At 35.1% G+C, this 19604-nt stretch overlaps 1 protein-coding gene across 3 annotated transcripts in view; it reads left to right on the top strand.

The window, feature by feature from the left end:
- The window catches only part of EIF5B (eukaryotic translation initiation factor 5B), a 93684-nt gene that overhangs the window by 11311 nt on the left and 62769 nt on the right, over window positions 1-19604 (top strand). For 2 of the 3 annotated variants that reach the window (XM_025992461.2, XM_025992462.2), the window contains exons 2-4: window positions 17238-17363; window positions 17473-17557; window positions 18141-18813. In XM_025992461.2, coding sequence (XP_025848246.1) covers window positions 17238-17363; window positions 17473-17557; window positions 18141-18813 — 884 coding nt within the window. Of the gene's footprint in view, window positions 1-5075; window positions 5113-17237; window positions 17364-17472; window positions 17558-18140; window positions 18814-19604 lie in introns of those variants that run through there. The other variant, XM_072743019.1, reaches the window with a different exon arrangement.

Here is a 19604-nt window from a genome sequence, read left to right as displayed (position 1 = left end):
CACTGCACAAGTTTATTTCAATATAGTCCAATATATTCTTGCCTTAGGAGACATCTAGAAAAATGTTGCTACAGCTGATGTCAGGGAAATTACTACCTGTGTTCTCTTCTAGGAATTTTATGGTTTCAGGTCTTACATTTAGGTCTTTAATCTGTTTTGAATTTATTTTTGTGTGTGATGTTAGAAAGTGGTCCAGTTTTGTTCTTTACATGTCCAGGTTTCCCAGGACTATTGAATAGACTGTCTTTTCCCCATTTTATATCTTGCCTGCTTTGTCATAGATTAATTAATCATATAATTTAATTAATTTAGGGCTCTTCTGTATGTCTGTTTTTGTTCCAGTATCGTACTGTTTTGATTACTACAGCTTTGTATGTCATGAAATCAGGGATTGTGAATACTATAGCTTTTTCCCCCCTTTCAAGCTTGCTTTGGCTAGTTGTAGTCTTTTGTGGTTCCATTTAAGTTTTAGTATTATTTGTTCTAGTTTTGTGAAAAATGTTGCTGGAAGAATCACCAGACTTCTTACAGTGGCAACACCATTTTACATTTCCACCAGCAATGTAAAAGGGTTCTTATTTCTTCATACCTTTGCCAGTGCATTTGTCCCCCTCCCTTTTTTTTAATAGCCATCCTAGTAATTGTGAAGTGGTATTGATTTGCATTTCCCTGGTTACTAATGATGAACATTTTTTAAATGTATTCACTAACAATTTGTATGTCTTGTTTGGACAAATTCTGTGTAAGTTCTTTACTCATTTTTAAGTTGTATTTTTAAGGTTGAGTTTTAAGAATTCTTTGTATATTCTGGATACTTGACCCTTATTAGATGTGGGGCTGGATCCCAGGACCCTGGGATCATGACCTGAGCCTAAAGCAGATGCTTAACTGACTGAGCCACCCAGGATCCCCTGAACAATTACTTTAGAGCATAAATTATGTCCTTTCTTAAGATACTAATTCAGAGTGTTAGCCTAAGTTATCAATAGCATTTATATATAACTACAGGCATAATGCTAAATATAAACTTGTATTTCTTATGCAAATGTGAGACCTCAAATACTCGTATCAAATAGTAAGAACTATAAGTTTTTTTTTTTAAGTTTAAATTTGCAGCATTGACATGAAAGACGATTCCGTTATGTTGTTCTTTTTTTTAAAGATTTTATTTATTTATTTGACAGAGCACAACCAGGGGGAGCAGCAGGCAGAGGGAGAGGGAGAAGCAGGCTCTCCACTGAGCAGAGCGTCTTATTTGGGGCTCTGATCCCAGGACGCTGGGATCATGGCCCTAGCTGATGGCAGATGTTTAACTTACTGAGACACCCAGGCGCCCTTGTGTTACTGCTTTAAATTGGTGCTTCGCAAACTTTAATGTGATTCACTTGTGGATCTCGTTAAAATGGATATTTTGATTCACTGAGTCTGGGGTGGGACCTGAGGTTTTGGATTTCTAATGAGATGATATTGATGCTGCTTATCATGGAGTAATTTTTTGAGTAGCAGGCTCTAAATTGACCATTTTATTGTGAATATACTGCCTCCGTAATGGACTTCTTTTGAGTTCAGCAAGCACTCAGTTTTTCTAATAACTTTTTCAATTTGAACTAATGATTTTAAGTTTTGTTTTATAACCTCTTTTGTTGGTTAAATGTTTACATATTAAGTTTGCTCCTGATCTCTTTCATCTTAAGTCAAGTGGAGGTTTGCAAACAGAAGCTCGGGTTGATATTCTGTGACAGTACAGTGTGATAAATTGGCATTTGTATGGTTTGTGGTATGTTTATCTTAAATCTTTAATAATCAAATTGAAATTAACAGATAAAACAAGAGAATTTTTAGACTTCTGAAATTACCCATAATCCTGCATCCCATTTCTCCCCTTGTATTCCCTCACTCGCATTGAGAGTACTCCAGTTTGAAAGAAAAAAATGCCTTAGATTGATTTTTATAGTTAGACATGTTAGAATCTATACTATGAATGAACTTAGGTTATGTGTATTTGAGGGTCTGTAATATGATACTTGTGCTTGTTCTTGCACTGTCACTTTAACATAGGTATTTAGAAAGTGATGAATTAGGCTGAATTTTGTGGAAGGCAGTAAGATATATTCTGTTTGCATTGTACAATGAAAGTAGCAGTATGGTTTCCTATACCTTTTAAAGATGTCAGAACTTAGTTCATAAAAAAATTGTAAGCTGGGAGGGCTTTTTTCCCCCTTCCCAAGGTATGTATAGGTAGCTCTGAATTAATGGGTTGTATAAGATAGAACTCCATTGAGGGAGTAGGAAGTGAGCACTTTTGGGAGTTACTGGTTATGCCAGTGATGGGAGCTAGTGAGGAGCAATGATTATTGAGGCTTTTCCTTCTTTTGTCTTATTTTTCTTCTTTGCACATGTAACTGTTGATGATCAAGGAATGCTGGGTAAGAAGAGATGGAGATTGGAGAAATGCTAAAAGACATATAGGCAGGTCTGTTTCTTTGCTTCCCTTATTGCTACTAATGTTGGTAAGATAGAGTTAGGAGTAAAAAATGGGATTTCTCATTATGCTTTTCCTCTTGTTTGTTACTGTTGGTGAGAGTTGGGGAGATGAGGGGCACCCAGGTGGTTTAGTCAGTTAAGTATGTCAGACCCTTGATTTCAGCTCAGGTCATGATTTTAGGGTCCTGGAGTCAAGCCTGAGTTGGGCTCTGCCCTCAGCCAAAGTCTGTTTCAGATTTTCTCTCTCTCCCCCTTTCCCCTCTGCTCCTCCACCCCAAACCTGCTCATGTGTATGCACACGCACTGTCTTTCTCTCAAATAAAATCTTTTTTTTTTTTTTTAAGATTTTATTTATTTATGAGAGAGAGAGAGAGAGAGAGAGAGAGAGAGGCAGAGACACAGGCAAAGGGAGAAGCAGGCTCCATGCAAGGAGCCCGATGTGGGACTCGATCCTGGGACTCCGGGATCATTCCCTGAGCCGAAGGCAGACGCTCAACCACTGAGCCACCCAGGCATCCCAAAATCTTAATAAAAGTTAGGGGGATGAGCAGAAACCGAAGTAAAGTGAAAAGAGGTAGTAACACGGTTATCCATGACTGTTCTTTCTCTCAGTGCTTTGAGATTATGGTTAATTTATATTTTCCATCATGGGTGAGTAGAGAGGAAGGAGTGTTGTGTTTTGGATTTTATCTCTTTCTGTAGAAGTGCTTTCCATTTTTTATAGGCCTTGGTATTGATTAGGAATAGGAAGAAATACATAGGTGCTCCATTTATTTTTACATCATAAGTCATTCTAAACTTAGTGGCTTAAAATAATAAAAATCATTATCTCTTGGTTCTGACTGGGCTCAGGTGCATCTCACTTGGGGTCTCTCATGTGATTGCAGATAAATGGTGGCTGTAAGGGAGTCATCTTAAAGACTACTTCATTTGGCACTTCACTTCCGGTGTATGATGATAGTAACTCTTGGTTGGGACTTCAGCTGGAACATCTTTGATCTCTCTGTGGTCTGGACATCCTCATTAATTTGTCAGTGAATATCTCAAAAGTCGTGAAGTAGATGCTGCCAGGGAAAGGTGTGGGTCCAGGAACTATAACATCATTTATGCCATAGTCTATAGATTATTTACACAGCCCCATGTTAAAGTGAAGATGACAGACCCCCATTTCTCAGTGTCAGAGACCTTTTGAGCCAGATTGTAAAAGATCCACAGGGGGTAGTGAGGCACTGGAGAAGGGGGTTGATAGGGGAAAGTCTTAGGAAGCTTGAAGACTTTTTATGGAATAGTTTGGCAAGAGTTGCATTTTCTATGTTCTTGTCTAACTTTATATTAGACTTTTTAGTGGAAAATGCCTGTCATTATTAAATTTGCCAAATTTGGAATTGAGAGGAGATTTGCACATAGGTTAATTTTTCTTTTATTTGTTTTCAGTGAACTTTTTTTGGGTAAAGTTTTGTGTCTTCAAAAGGCTTTACTCTGTTGATCTGAAAATGGAGTATGTTTTTATCTATGATTTTTATTTAATTCTGAGAAGCCCAAAACAAAGTTGAGTCTATGCCTGAATACAGTTAATAAAGAAATAGCCTGTTTTTAAAGATTTATTTTAGAGAGAGAAAATGAGTGAGCATGAGCAAGAGGGACAAGGGAGAGAGAATCTCAGGCAGACTGTGCTGAGTGCAGAGTCCAGTGCCTGGCTTGATCTCACAACTCTGAGATCATGACATGAGCCAAAACCAAGAGTCAGACACTTAACCGACTGAGCCACCCAGGAACCCCAAGAAATACCATGTTTGTAAAAGATTACTTCATAGTAAGATTATTTTAGTTATACATTATATCACGTTAATAGAAATTAAGGTGTTACGAGATACAGGCTTATTTTTATTTTTCATAACTTATAAAAATGGGATAAAAATGGGTAAATGATTTATACTTGGTTTTACATGCTTTTAACCATAAGTGTTTAAACTGATAAAAATGCACTCTGTAACTTCTCAGCTGTTTTTATAGTATTACTAGAAATTCAAATTAACACTTTTTTTTGAGGTGTAATTGACATAAAATTCACGAATTTTAAGGGTGCAGTTGATAAGTTTTGATAAATGTGTACAGTTCTGTATCCCTCACCGTAGTCATACAGGAATATTTCCATTAGCCCAAAAAGTTTCTTTATGACCCTTTTGTAGGCAGTTCTTTTCCCCTACAACTGGCTTTTGGCCAGAAGTCACCGGAGTTTTTTGCTTTTGTATTGTTGTTGTTGTTGTTGTTGTTGTTCTCCTCTTTTTTGGGGAGGGGGGTGTCACCATAGTTTTCCCTTTTCCGGAAATTCATAAAAGTAGAATCAGTATATAGCCTTTATTGGCTGGCAGAGTTTCACTTATAATGTAATACTTCTGAGATTATCCATGTTGGTATATGTAACACTAATTCTTTTATTGTTAAGTAGTAGTGCAGTATGTGGATAGATGACAATTTGTTTATAATTATCTGGTAGATATTTGCGTTGTTTGCAGCTTCTTGTGATTATGAATAAACCTGTGAATATTTAAGTACAAGTCTTTGTGTGGACATATGTTTTCATTTCTCTTAGGTAAATACCTAGGAGTGGGATTGCTGGGTCATATGGTAAGTGTGTATGTTTAACTTTAAAAAACTGCCAAACTGTCTCTTCCAAAGTGGCTGTGCCAATTTTGCATTCCCTCTAGGGATGTGTTCCAGTTGCTTCACATCCTCTCTCAATACTAGTTTATCAGTCTTTTAGTCATTTTGTTGGCTGTGTAGTGGCATCTCATTGTGGCTTTAATTGACATTTTCTTACGTTGACCATCTTGTTATGTGCTTATTTGCCATTTTTGAATCTTATTTGGTTAACTGTTCAAATCATTCATCCATTTAAAAAATTACATTGTTTCATATTGGCTTGTTTTTTTTTTTTTTATGTATTACAGACAAATCCTATATCAGGTTTATGTATTGCAAAATTTTTTTCCTCAATTTGACTTGCCATTTTAATGAAACTTTTAAGATAATTATAGATTCACATGTAGTTGTAAAAAGATAATACAGAGAGATCTTTATACCTTTTACCCAGTTTCCCCACCATGGTAACATCTTGCAAGACTATACAATGCTGGAAGTTGGATATTAACATTGATACAATTCACTGACCATATTCAAATTGCTCAGCTTCATTTGTGTTTAGTGCTATACAGATTTTCACCTGTGTATTTGTGTATTCACTACCCTAGTCAAAATACAGAACATCACTGTAGGAATCCCTCATGTTGTTCATGCGTGACTGTATTCATCTCCTTCCTATGTGCCTCCCCTTCCTTGCCCATCCCAACCTTTGGTAACCTCGAATCTGTTCTACATTTGTAAAATTTTTTCTTTTTAAAATGTTGTATAAATGGAATCTTGTATATACGTGACCTTTGGGGATTGGCTTCTTTCCAGTCAGCCTAATTCTTTTGTGATTTCATCCAAGTTGTTGCATGTACTGATAGTTTTTTACATTTTATTGCTTCATGGTATTCCATGGAATGGGGATGAACCAGTTTATTTAACCAGTCACTCATTAAAGGACATTTGAATTATTTTTTATTTTTGGCTATTGCAAATAAAACCACTACAAACATTTGTGTACAAGATTCTGCATGAGATAAGTTTTCATTGCTAAGGGATAAATGCACAAGAGTACAGTTGCTGGGTCATATGGTAAGTACATTTTTAGTTTTATAAGAACATTACAGACTACTTTTCAGAGTGGCTGTATACCAGTTTACATTTCCACCAGCAATGTGTGAATAATTCAGATCCTGTATATACTCACCAACATTGGTTATTATCACTTTTTTGTCAAGAGGTGTGTAGTGATATCATTTTGTATTTCCCAAATGCCTGATGATGTGGAACATTTTTATTTGCCATATGTAAGTGCTCTTCAGTGAAATGTCTTTTCATGCCTTTGCCCATTTTCTAAATCACATTATTAGGTTTTTTACTGTTGAGTTTTATTTATGTATTCTAGATACCAGTCCTTTTCTAGAATGTGGCTCACAAATATTTTCTCCTTCTCTGTGGTTTGTTTTCTCATTCTCTTCAGATGGTCTCGTGCATAGCCAAAGTTTATTTTATTTTTATTTTTTATTTTTTTAAATATTTCATTTTTTAATTAGAGAGGAGCGAGCATGAACAGGGGCGAGGAATAGAGGGAGAGGGAGAAGCAGATTCCCTGCTCAGGAGAAAGCCTGATGTGGGGGACCCTGGGATCAGGACCTGAGCTGAAGGCAGATGCTTAAGTGAGCCACTGAGGCACCCTAAAGTTTTTGATTTTGATAAGGCCCCAGGTTTGTTTTTTTTGTTTTTTTGATGAGGTCCCAATTTATTTTGGATTGTACCTTTAATTTCAGGAAGTCTTAAAACTGCTTAGTGCTGATCCCAAATGTTGTGTCGTCCCTGTCCCCATCTCACTTCCACCCCCCACCCCCACCCCGCTAAATTATACTTTTTGTGTTTTACATTTAGGTCTGTTCTGTATCTTGAGTTCATTTTTGTATAAGTACTGAGATTAGAGTTAATTTTTTTTGTATGAATAGATGTCCATTTGCTCCAGCATCATTTGTTGAAAGGCTGTCATTCTCTCTTCATTTGCTTTCTGCACCTTTTTCAGTTGAGATTCCCTCTTCTGTTCTATTGATACTTGTTTCTTTACGTCTGAAAAACCACTGTCTTGGTTATTCTAGCTATAGATTTAGTCTCAAAATTTGCTAAAGTCATCTTTTATTTAGCCCTTTTCCAAAATGTATTAGCAATTCTGGTTGTTTTAGTTTTCCATATAAATTTTATGGTAGTCTTGTGTATATTGGCAATGTCCCACAAATCTTGTTGAGATTTTTGTTGGAATTGCTAAAACTTGAATGTCATTTTTGGGCAGAACTGACATCTTGACATCTTTACTGTGTTGAGTCTTCTAGTTCATGAACTTGATGTATCTCTTCATTTTAGTAAGATTGTCTTGAATTTCTTTTATTAACATTTTGTAATTTTCAGCATACAAATTCTGTACATGTTTTCTTAGATTTACAGCAAAATATTTTCTGTGGAGTGTTTGTAAATGATTGTCATTTTTCCTTGGACCCTCTTATATTTGAGAAGACATCAACATATCATTATTCTGACTTTGATCGTTTGGCTGTATTTGTCAGGCTTTTCAGTTGTAAGTTACTCTTTTCTTCCTTTTCCCATACTGTACTCTTTGGAAGTAAACCACTGTATATACGTTGCTTATACTTAGGTGGGAAACTATCCATTTCCTTGATGATGGTATGACTTAGAATTCTTCTGCATCGGAGACTTGTCTCTCCACTTATTCATTTACCTCTTAATAGTATGGACTTGGGGATAATATTTTATACTTTGGCTTATAATCTAATACTATATTTGTTGCTCTAATTAAGAAATTAATTTTTTCCTCTTGTTGGCCATCTAGTGCTCTTTCACTTGGTTTCTACATTCTTTTGGTTACACACTCATTGTTTTTGGTAGGGATGGGAGGGATAGATAGGGAGGAGATGTTAATCACTTACTTTCTGGTATTACAAGATGCTCCATGCTCACCCGAAGCCTAGAATCAGCTATTTTGCATTGTCACCAGCAATTGATACTGCCAGTTTCTTGGATTTCAGTCATTCTGGTAGGTATGAAGTGCTATCTCTTTGTTTTAATTTGCATTTCCTAATGACAAATGATGAACATTTTATCTCTTTTTTTCTTTTGCCACTTATGTATCTTTTTTGTCAAGTGACTATGAAGATCTTTATTCATATTTTAATTGGGTTCTTTTTTTTTATTGTTTAAAAAATTTCCCCCCCCACATTTTGGATACAAGTACTTCAGCCAGTAGTGTTTTGCAAATACAGGCATACCTCAGAGATATTACAAATTTGATTCTAGACCACTGCAATAAACCAAGTCAAATCAGTTTTCAGGTTTCCTAGTGCATATGAAAATTATGTTTATAATATACTGTAGTCTAACTGTAGTCTATTGTGTGCAAAAAATAATGTCTAAAAGGATGTACATTAACGTAAAAGTACTTTATTGCTAGAAAATGCTAAGCAGTTCATAATTGTTGGAGTAGGGTCTTGCCTCTGTTAATGACTGCTGATTGATCACACTGGTTGGTAGTTTCTGAAGTTGGGGTGGTTGTGGCAGTTTCTTAAAAGAGGACAGCAATAATCTTTATCAGTTGACTTTTTCATGAATATTTCTGTGGCGTGCGATGCTGTTTGATAGCGTTTGTGTTTTTACTCACAGCAGAACTTCTTTGAAAATTGCAACAAATCCCATTGCTGCTTTATCAGTTAAGTTTATGTAATATTTTAAATCCATTGTCATTTCAATGGTCTTCACAGCATTTTCACCTAGAGTAAATTCCATCTCAAGAAATCATTTCTTTTCTCATCCATAAGCAGCAACTCCATCTGTTAAAATTTTATCATGAGATTGCATTTCAGTTATATCTTCAGGTTCCACTTCTAATTTTCTTGCTGTTTCCAACCACATCTACAGTTACTTCCTCCACTGAAGTCTTGAACCCCTCAAAATGACCCATGAGGGTTTGAATCAACTGACTTCCAAATTTTTGTTAATGTTGGTATTTTTGATCCTTACACGTGAATCATAAATGTTTTTATGATACCTAGAATGGTGAATCCTTTCCAGAAGGTTTTCAATTTTCTGTGCTCAGATCCATCAGAGGAATCACTATCTATGGCAGCTATAGCCTAACAAAATATATTTCTTACATAATGAGACTTGGTAAACCAAAATTACTTTCATCCGTGAGCTGCTATGAAAGTTGTATATGGCATCTTCCATTGTGAGGCTGTTCTGTCTACACTTGAAAACCTGTTGTTCACTGTAGCCACTTTCAGTCATGGTTTGAGCTAGATCTCCTGGATGACTTGCCAGTTTCTACATCTTGCTTCTTCACCCTGTTTCTCGATGTTATGGAAGATGGCTTCTTTCCTTCATCCTCATGAACCAAACCTCTGCTAGCTTCATACTTCTCTTTTGCAGTTTCCTCACTTCCCTGAGCCTTCAATGAATTGAAGAGAGTTAGGGCATTCTTGATTAGTCTTTGGCTTAAGGAAATGTGTGGCTGATTGATCATCTGTCTAGGCCACTAAAACTTTCTCCATAAGATAAGGTTGTTTCACTTTATTATTTGTGTGTTCACTGGAGAAGCACTTTTAATTTTCTTTAAGAGCTTATCCTTTGCATTCACAGTTAGGCTGGCTGGTTGGTAAAAGGGGTCTAATTTTCAGCCTGTCTCAGCTTTCAACATACTTTTTTCACTGAGCTTAATCATTTCCAGCTTTCGATTTAAAGTGAGAGGTGTATAACACTTCCTTGAACACCTAAGAGTCCAGTGTAGGGTTATCAGTTGGCTTAATTTCAATACTGATGCATCTCAGAATAGGGAGTCCTGAGGAGAAGGATATACATGGTGGAAATGGCTGGTTGGTGGGACAGTCTGAACACACACAACATTTATTAAGTTTGCTGTCTTATGTGGGTGAGCAAGTGTTCTTGGAAAAATACCCCATGCAGGCTTGCCACAAATCTTTAGTTTGTAAACAGAGTATCCATGAAGCACAATAAAGGAAGGTATTCCTGTGTTTTCTCTTTCTCTTACTGTGCAGTTTGTGTTTTCATTTTCTTATCAGTATTCTTCTCAGGAAAAGTTTTAAATAGAGTTCAAATTACCATTTTTTCTCTTAAGGGTTCTGCTTTTGGTTTATATTTTATCTTAAACCTCATTGCCAAACCCAAGATCAACAGAATTTGCTTTTTTTTTACTCCATTGTCTTGATAATAAGCTTTTTAGTAAGTCTTGAAATAGGGTAGAGTCCTCCAACTTTGTTTTGAAGTATTGTTTTGACTATTCAGTCTTTTGCTTTTTCATTTAATATGTCAGATCAGTTTGTTGATATTTGCAAAGTGGTTGAATAGATCATGAGAGCAAGAATTGACAACTATATTATCTTCAGTTCATGATCATGAAATATCCTTCTGTTTAGGTCTTGATCTCTTTTATTTGCTGAGTATTTTTATATGAATAGGTGTTGGTTTTATAAAATTTATAAAATTGGTTGGTTTTTATAAAATTTTGTGTGGCAGTTAGTATGATTGTAGGTTTTTTTTTTCCCCATAGCCTGTTGATGTGGTTGGTAGTACTGCTTTTATGTATATTAAATCCAACCTTACATTCCTGAATTCTGCTTGTTTGTGATATGTAGTCTTTTTCTTTATGTGGCTGGATTTGGTTTGATAGTATTTTGTTGAGAATATTTGTACATACCAATACTCATCTGTACCTTATGTCTTTGTCTAGTTTTGTTATCTGGATAATATTGACCTCAGTGTTCTCTTTTCTCTTCCACCTCCTCCCCCCTTCTCTTTTTCTCTGAGCAAAAAGAGTTTGTGAAGGATCGAAGTTAATTCTTTAATGTACCCTAGAATTCACCAGTGAAGCTATCTGGGCCTGGGCTTTTCTTAGTAGGAAACTTTTAGATTAATGATTCCGTTACTTGTTAAGGTTTATTCAGATTTTTTTTTTTTTTTTACTTATTTATTCACGAGAGGCAGGGGGGGGCGGGGGGCAGAGATAGGCAGAGGGAGAAGCAGCAGGCTCCATGCAGGGAGCCCAACGTGGGACTCGACCCTGAGTCCCCAGGATCACACCCCGAGCAGGAGGTGCTAAACCGCTGTGCCACCGGGGCTGCTCTTATTCAGATTTTCTGCTTTTTTGAATCTATTTTAGTAGTTTGTCTAGGAATTGGTCCATTTCATCTTAAGTTATCGAATCTGTTGGCATATGGTAGTTCACAGTATTTCTTGTATTTAAATCTTGCATATCTGAAATAAATTCCAGTTGGTTGTAGTGTAAAATTCATTTTATACATTGTGGGTTTCAATCTCCTAATTTTTTTTGAGGGCTTTGACATCTTTGTTGTTCAGTGATATTTGTAGTTTTCCTTACCCTGTTTTTGGTTTTGGTATTGGGGTAATGCCTCCCAGAATGAGTTAAGACTTTGCTTTTTTTTTTTTCAAGTGCTGTAATTCACCAGTAAAATTACTTGGGCCTAGAGCTTTCTTTTGGAAGGTTACAAATTAGTGACTCAACTTGTTTACTAGGTAGAGGCCTTTAAGGATGAAATAGGGGATGGTATTATAGCCACACATCAAAAGGATTAAAAAAGAGGTACTTTGAATAACTCTATATACATGACTTTGATAACTTTGATGAAATAGATTAACTTCTCAAACTATTGAAACTCACCAAAATGAAATAGACAATTTGTTGTTGTTGTTTTAAACATTGTATTTATTCATTCATGAGAGACACAGAGAGAGAGGCAGAGACACAGGCGGAGGGAGAAGCAGGCTCCATGCAGGGAGCCTGATGTCAGACTCGATCCCGGACTCCAGGATCACGCCCTGGGTGGAAGGCAGGCGCTAAACTGCTGAGCCACCCAGGTGTCCCGAAATAGACAATTTGAAGAGCCTTATGCATTTTAAGGAAGTTGAATACATAATTTAAAATGTTCTGAGAAACATATCTCCAGAGTGTGGCTGTTTTACTGGAGATTTCTACCAAATGTTTAAAGAATTAATATCAATTCTATACAGTCATTTCTGGAAAATGGGAGAGGAGACCCTTCCAAGATCTTTTTATGAAACTAGTATTACCCTGATACAAAAGCCAGTCAGAAGTGGTATGCACAAAAAGAAAACTACAAGCTGATATCCTTATAAATCTAGATCGCAAAAGTTGCTAGTGATATTATATTAACAAATAGAATTGAGTATAAATATATCTTGGCATTATATAAAAAGAAATACCATGAACAAGTGAATTCAGGTGATGCAAGACTGGTTCATTATTCAGAAACCAATCAACGTAAACATGCCCCATTGACAGGTTAAAGAAGAAAAATTATTTATGATTATACTAATTGATCCAGAAAACTTTTAAAAATTCTTTTGTTTTTGATACAGAAAGTTTTAGCCAAAATATATCACCCATTCATAATAAACTCAGAAAACTAGAAACGGAGGGAAACCTTTTTATATTGAAAAAGAATATGAAAAACCTGTACCTCACATATTTAGAGGTGAAAAACTTGTTTTTCTCTGAGATTGGGAACAAGGCAAGGATGTTTGCTTTCACCACTGTCAACATAGCACTAGTTCTAGTCAGTGCAATAAAGAAAGAAAAATAAAAAGAGTGCAGATCAGAAAGGATTAAAACTGTTCTTATATGCAAATGAATGATGTTTCTAGAAAATCTCAATCTATTTTAAAACTCTTAGAACTAATATGTGAGTTCAGCAAGGTTGCAGTATACCAGATCAACATAAGGATCTAATCATATTTTTACACATTCGTAATGTGTACGTAGAAATTGAATTTTAAAATTTCCCATTATTTAAAAAAATACTAGCTTTGTGAAAATGTTAAAGCACTGATGAAAGAAATCAATGATCTAAATTAATGGAGAAACCTATTGTCTTCCACTGTATGAACTTAACTAATGAAGATGTTCTCTTCAGATCTTTGTATATAGTTAACACAATTTCTATTAAAATTTTAGCAAGGTTGTGTGTGTGTATACACACACACACACACACACACACAAGATTATTCTAAAATATATTTGAAAAGTTAAAGTTGAAAATAGATAAAACACAATTCTTACAGTGAATAATAAAGGGAAGGAATCATTCCACCCGATTTCAAAACTTATTGTGTAGTTCCATTAATCATGACTGTTAATGTCAGAGGGAGAGAGACACATAGATCAGTAGAGCAGAATAAAGAGCTCAGGAATAGCCCTGTACAAATACAGCTAAGCGATTTTTGACAAAAGTGCAAAGGCAGTTCAGTATAGGATGGATAATTTAAAATGTTGCTGGAATAACTTGAGTACCTATAGGTACTAGATTAAAATGGATCCTAGATTTAAATATAAAACATTAAGGTACACAACTTTTGAAGATAACAGGTTTTATTTTTAAGACCTAGGGCATAGTGAAACATTCTTAGTTATGACACCAAAAGCATGATTCATAAAGGGAATTTTGTTAAAGATATCTCATGAAAATTAAAAATTTTTTTGCTTTGATAAAAATTTTACCCTGTTGAAAGATGAGCTACAGGCTGGAAGAAAATATATATAAACCATATTTAACCAATGACTCAGAACATAAAAAGAGTTCTCAAAACTCAACATTAAATCAGCCCAAGTCCAATTACAAAATAGGCAAAAGATATGAACAGACAATTCATTGACTAGTATGTATAAATGATAACACATGATGAGATGTTTAATTACCCTAGCCTTTAAGGAAATGCAACTGAAAACTATGAGGAGGTATCACCATATAATCTATTAGAGTATCTTAAAGGAATAGTAGCCATAATATCAAATACTGATTTGGATGTTCAAAAAGAATGGAAATCTCCACATGGTGCTGATGTGAATGTTAAATGATAAACCCACTTTAGAAAATACTTTGTTTCTTAAAAATCTACACATAACTTTTTAATAACTTTATTTTTTAAGGCCACTAAGTTGTAACATTTTTATTGTCTTAGTGGAGGAATGTGGCCTGTGAAAACATGAGTACAGTAGGAAATTGCCTTTTATTTCTGTTAAACAGTGGTAAATATAAAGAATTGAGGGCTGTCACAGGAAACAATAGAAATGTTACAGCTTTGTTAAGGGGGAAAATAAGTGGTTTGCAGAAAGACATACCTACAGAAAAATGCTTTTACAGAATTCTTAAAGGTTTTAAAGCTTTTATTATCAACATGACTGGATTTTAGATTTGACTCTCTAAGTTTATTGAAATCTTAAAGCTGTAGTTTGTAGTGGGTGGATATAGGAGTATCACTGAAAATGTAAGTATACAGTTTCAACTTACATCACTGATACGATATGTATGTCACTTTCGTGTCCAGTCATTGTAGTATGGTTGACTTTTTAGGACCTCTTCTTGAGACTGGGGCAGAAAGTTCAGTACATATTGAAGGAACACTTTAGAAACCATCGTGGTTAAGACTTAAGTTGTGTTGTGTATCACTGATGTATTTTGTAGCTATGTTTGAGTTTTTCAAACAATTTCAGAAACTTGATATATCCCCCCTTTTTAAAATTATTTATTTATTTATTCATGAGAGACAGAGAGAGGGGGTCAGAGACCTAGGGAGAGGGAGATTCCCTGTGGGGAACCCGATGCAGGACTCAATCCCAGGACCCCAAGATCACGACCTGAGCCGAAGGCAGACACTCAACCGCTGAGCCACCTAGGTGCCCTCATGATTTCCCATTTTTTTTTATAGCCCCTCCCACCCCCCCACCCCCAGGCCGGCTGGCCGGCCCCCTGATTTCCCATTTTTAAGGAAGGTAGTACAATTCTGGTGTCAGACTTGTGCTTGAGTTCTTGGTTTGCTATTTTCTAGCCTTGTGTAAGTTCTAGCATCTTTAAGCTTAACTTCATAAAGTTGGAGTAAATGATATATAGTATATCTAGCAGTTGATCAGCACAATGCTTTAGTATACGATAAGCACTCAAAAACTGTAAGTCTTTCATTACTAGGCAGAGGAAGCCTTTCAGACTCAACAGCATACAAAGGTAGTCCTATATACTGTTACTCTGGAGATGTTTGTTTCAGTAATACTTGTCATAAAGCTAAATTATACCAAGTAAATGCTCTGGAAATATAGCTTAGTCACAAGCTATTCTGATAAGATGAATGTAGTTCAGTTGAGATCTGGCAAATTTTTGGAGGTGAGGTGTCAAGCTTTAGTCATTAACCATCTTCCCATCTCACCCTATTTTTAGAAGGTTTTATGGTATGAAATACTGACAGAAATGCCTTTGAGATACTGCTGGTTGATGCTTGGCCAGGCTTAAGTTTCTGTTACTTAATGAGACCTAAGGATGGTTCTTGATTTTTTTTTTCTTCTGTATACAGTCCATCCAGTCGGTCGCTTACATGCTGATTGATCCCCTCAATAGGTGTCTTACATCATCTTGCCTGCTACTGCTGCAGGTCTGGTGTTCATTATTTCTCATTATAATTAACTATAAAAGCTCCCTAACTGGTCTTCCTGCTTCCTGACTAGTTGGGATTCTACCTCATACTAGAGGTAGCTTTCTAAAATGCAAATTTGATTATGTAAGCAGAGTTAAGAGCTCTTACTGTGGAATCAGAACTTCTGGGTTCAAATCTCATCTCTGCCTTGATCCTGGGTGAATTCTCTGTGCCTTGGTTTTTATATTTATTAAAAAAGAAGAATAACTATTTATATTGGGCCCATTATTATCTGGGAAAATTGCTAAATATAACTTGTCTAGTTCCTACCCTTTTACTGGATCTCTTGATCTTGGGTCAAGAAATATATAACTTATGAGAAACATTTCAGTTGGTTCAGATACTCTTTTATGAATCTTCTTAAGACATCATGCTCTTTGTCTTTAGGTTTTTGTACTTCTTGTGTCTGATACGCACATCTGCTTTGTCCAGCCAACTCTTGTTACTCTTTCAGTACTTGGTTCTAGGCCTGTCCTCTGCCAGGAAATGTCTGACTTTCTGCTTGTGGATTTCATGCTTCAGAAAGATGACTTCAAATGCAGCAGTTCAGTGTTATATAATCTTCCTCAAACACATTGTCTAAAATATAGGACAAAAGGGAATATATTTCAGTCTGGACAACTATTATGAAAGCATAAATTCCTTCACTTGGCATTTGGCATTTTGCAATTCCTGGTTTATTGATTTGCTATCTGTCTCTTCCAAGATCCTTGAAAGTAAATTTTATATCCTCAATGTCTTATTAATCTTAAATTATAATTATTAATAAAGCTAAAACTTATTCTTAAATTTTCTTTGCTGAAATGAAGCACTTTTATAATAAAGTGTGCAAAAGTAGGGGGTCATGTTGCATGAAGTCTTTGTTTTCTTATTGTATCGTTTATTTGGATTCATCTACCTTTCATATTTGTAGGTCTCAGGCTGACTGACCTCCTTAGTTTTTTGTAGTTTTTAATGGAAACTTAGTTTGATTTATTCCAATATTTGTAGGTGAGGACATTGTGGGACAGAACCAAGAATGTAAAAGATTGTGAGCAGATTTGGTTCTGGGTTTTTGGATGTTACATGTTTTATTTAGTAAACCATTCCTAATTCATTTAGATTAGATGTATGGTCACATTTTGCCCAAGGCATTCAGACTTTGTGCATCTTAGTTTTTTTGTTTGTAAAATGAGATAATAGACTAGAAGGTCTCTAAAGTTCTTTCCAGCGCTAAAATTTCTACTATTCCAAGTAAAAATGAATAGCTGTTCAAATAGTTAGGTGTTGCTATTAGTAAAGTAATAAGACTCATTTTATCTTTTAAGCTCTCTATTTTATAAATAATTTGTTTCAGGCACACATTAAAAATATCAACCAAAGTTGATTTCCTTCTCTTGTTACCTAGATTTACTTGGAGCTATTTATTATAGTTCTGAGTATAACCATATTGAAACAGACGCAGGGAGGCTGATTGATAAGTAGATACTACTCAAGTGTTGTCTTGAAAGAACTTGCTGAGTGATTTAAAAGTTCACTGTTAACGTGATAGATTATTTTGCTCTCGAGTAACATTTTGGTCTTTTTTGTTTTTGTTTAAGTGCCAAGGATGACATTGATCTTGATGCCTTGGCTGCAGAAATAGAAGGAGCTGGTGCTGCCAAGGAACAGGAACCTCAAAAATCAAAGGGGAAAAAGAAAAAGGAGAAAAAAAGGCAAGACTTTGAGTAAGTATATATTTCAAAGTTTCAAGACTTTGATTTTTATTAGCTTTGGTACTAGATTGACTTATTAAACTAAATCTGTGCCTCAAAATATATTTTAATCATTTTCTAGTGAAGATGATATCCTGAAAGAACTGGAAGAATTGTCTTGGGAAGCTCAAGGCATCAAAGCTGACAGAGAAAGTGCTGCAGTAAAGGTGAAAAACAGACCATTGTTACCTATTCTGTGTGCTAGTGCCAGTTTTAGGGAGCTGTTTTTGAAGCTTTTGAGCAGTGTGAATATGTTAGTTAAAGGTTTCTATAAATTCTGATGCCAAAGAGGGAAAATAATTTTTAGGAAAGAAATAATGTGTTTTAAAACCTTTCACAGATACAATATTTGGAGATAGAACATTTCCCATATCCAATAGTCTTTATTTTCATTCTTTGAATTTGGATAGCTTCAAAGTAAGGGGAAAGTGATAGGCATATTTTTTTTTCTTTTAATTTCCTCATAGGTTTTGTATGCCATTTGAAGAAGGTAGTAAATGCAGAGTCATGAGTCTTGCTTCATAGCACCTGGATTCTAAAATTTACAGTGAATATGAAATGTGCCTGAGGCCTAGGCTAGCTTCTGGTGCTTAGTCTGGGCAAGTTTTATATTCTTATAAAAAGGACCTTATTTTGAAGTTATTTTGAGAATATTTTCCATGTGTACTTAGTAAAGTACATGATTGAGGAGTCTCCGTTATCTTAAAAAAATAAAATATGACATAATTTTTAACAATGGAATTTTTTTAGCCAACAGAAAATAATGAAGAAGAGTCCACTTCAAAACAAGATAAAAAAAAGAAAGGACAAAAAGGCAAAAAACAAAGTTTTGATGATAATGATAGTGAAGAATGTGAAGATAAAGATTCAAAATCAAAAAAGACTGCAAAGTCAAAAGTGGAAATGTACTCTGGGAGTGATGATGATGATGATGATTTTAATAAACTTTCTAAAAAAGCTAAAGGGAAAGTGCAGAAATCAAATAAAAGGGGGGATGGGTCAGAAGAAGATGAGGATAACAGTAAAAGAGTTAAAGAGCGTTCCCGAGTAAATTCTTCAGGTGAAAGTGGTGATGAATCAGATGAATTTTTACAGTCCAGAAAAGGACAGAAAAAAAATCAAAAAAATAAGCCAGGTCCTAATGTGGAGAGTGGGAATGAAGATGATGATTCCTCCTTCAAAATTAAGACGGTGGCCCAAAAGAAGGCAGAAAAGAAAGAGCGTGAAAGAAAAAAGAGAGATGAAGAAAAAGCAAAACTACGGAAGCTGAAAGAAAAAGAAGAGCTAGAGACTGGGAAAAAGGATCAGAGTAAACAATCTCAAAAGAAATCTGAAGAAGAAGCTGTGAAATCCAAAGTGACTCTTGATACCGGAGCAGTCCCTGCCTCTGAAGAGAAAGGAGAGACTCCCACAGCTGCTGAAGGTTGGTAATATTATCGAGGAAAGGGCTGAAGGCCTGAGTTTTACCCCAGGCTATGAATCCAAGTCATGTTGGTTTCTGTCCTTGGCTGTAAAGAGACTTAAATTTTAAGAAGAGGACTTTTAAAAATTACATCTAAGTACTTTTGACTTTCATTGTTAAACATTTAAATAGCATAAAATATCTTCAAATGGTTTGTGTACATTAGGATTTTTATAGAATTTCACTGTGAAAACAATTTTGTTGATGATAAGGACTGGAAGTTGCTTAATTATAAATTTATTCCTTTTGATATATCTGTCAAATAATTACTTTCCTATTAAAATTTTTTTTCTTATTTTTGCAAATTCTTTCCTGATTTTAAATACCCATTTTGATTTATGAAATAGAAGTGTTAAAATTAGTTAACATTTTTAAACCAACAGTGAGAAGTTTTCGTGCCAGAACCAATTAACAAAAAAAAGCTTTCTAGCTAAAATTTTCCTCCTGAGCCTCAGAAGGAGAATAAAGACCAAATGATTCACACGAAGTTTTCTTTCTTTTTTTCTCTCTTTCTTTCTTTCTTTTTTTTTTTTTTTTAATTGACCTATCTTTTTTAACCAAATTTTTATTATCTGGACATCTTTGAGGAGTAACACCACAAAAGTAGCATAAAATTTAATGCTGTAGAGCTCTTAGAATATAATTATATATTTTATTTTGTCCTCCTAATATCCCCTTAAGGTAGGCATCATTCCTATCCCCATCCTAGAGAGGAAAAATTAGCAACAGAATTTGGGCAGGAATTCAGGTAT

This window comes from Vulpes vulpes, chromosome 16 (assembly GCF_048418805.1).
Source record: "Vulpes vulpes isolate BD-2025 chromosome 16, VulVul3, whole genome shotgun sequence".
Lineage (NCBI taxonomy): Eukaryota > Metazoa > Chordata > Mammalia > Carnivora > Canidae > Vulpes > Vulpes vulpes.
This window is presented reverse-complemented; position numbering and strand designations above follow the sequence as displayed.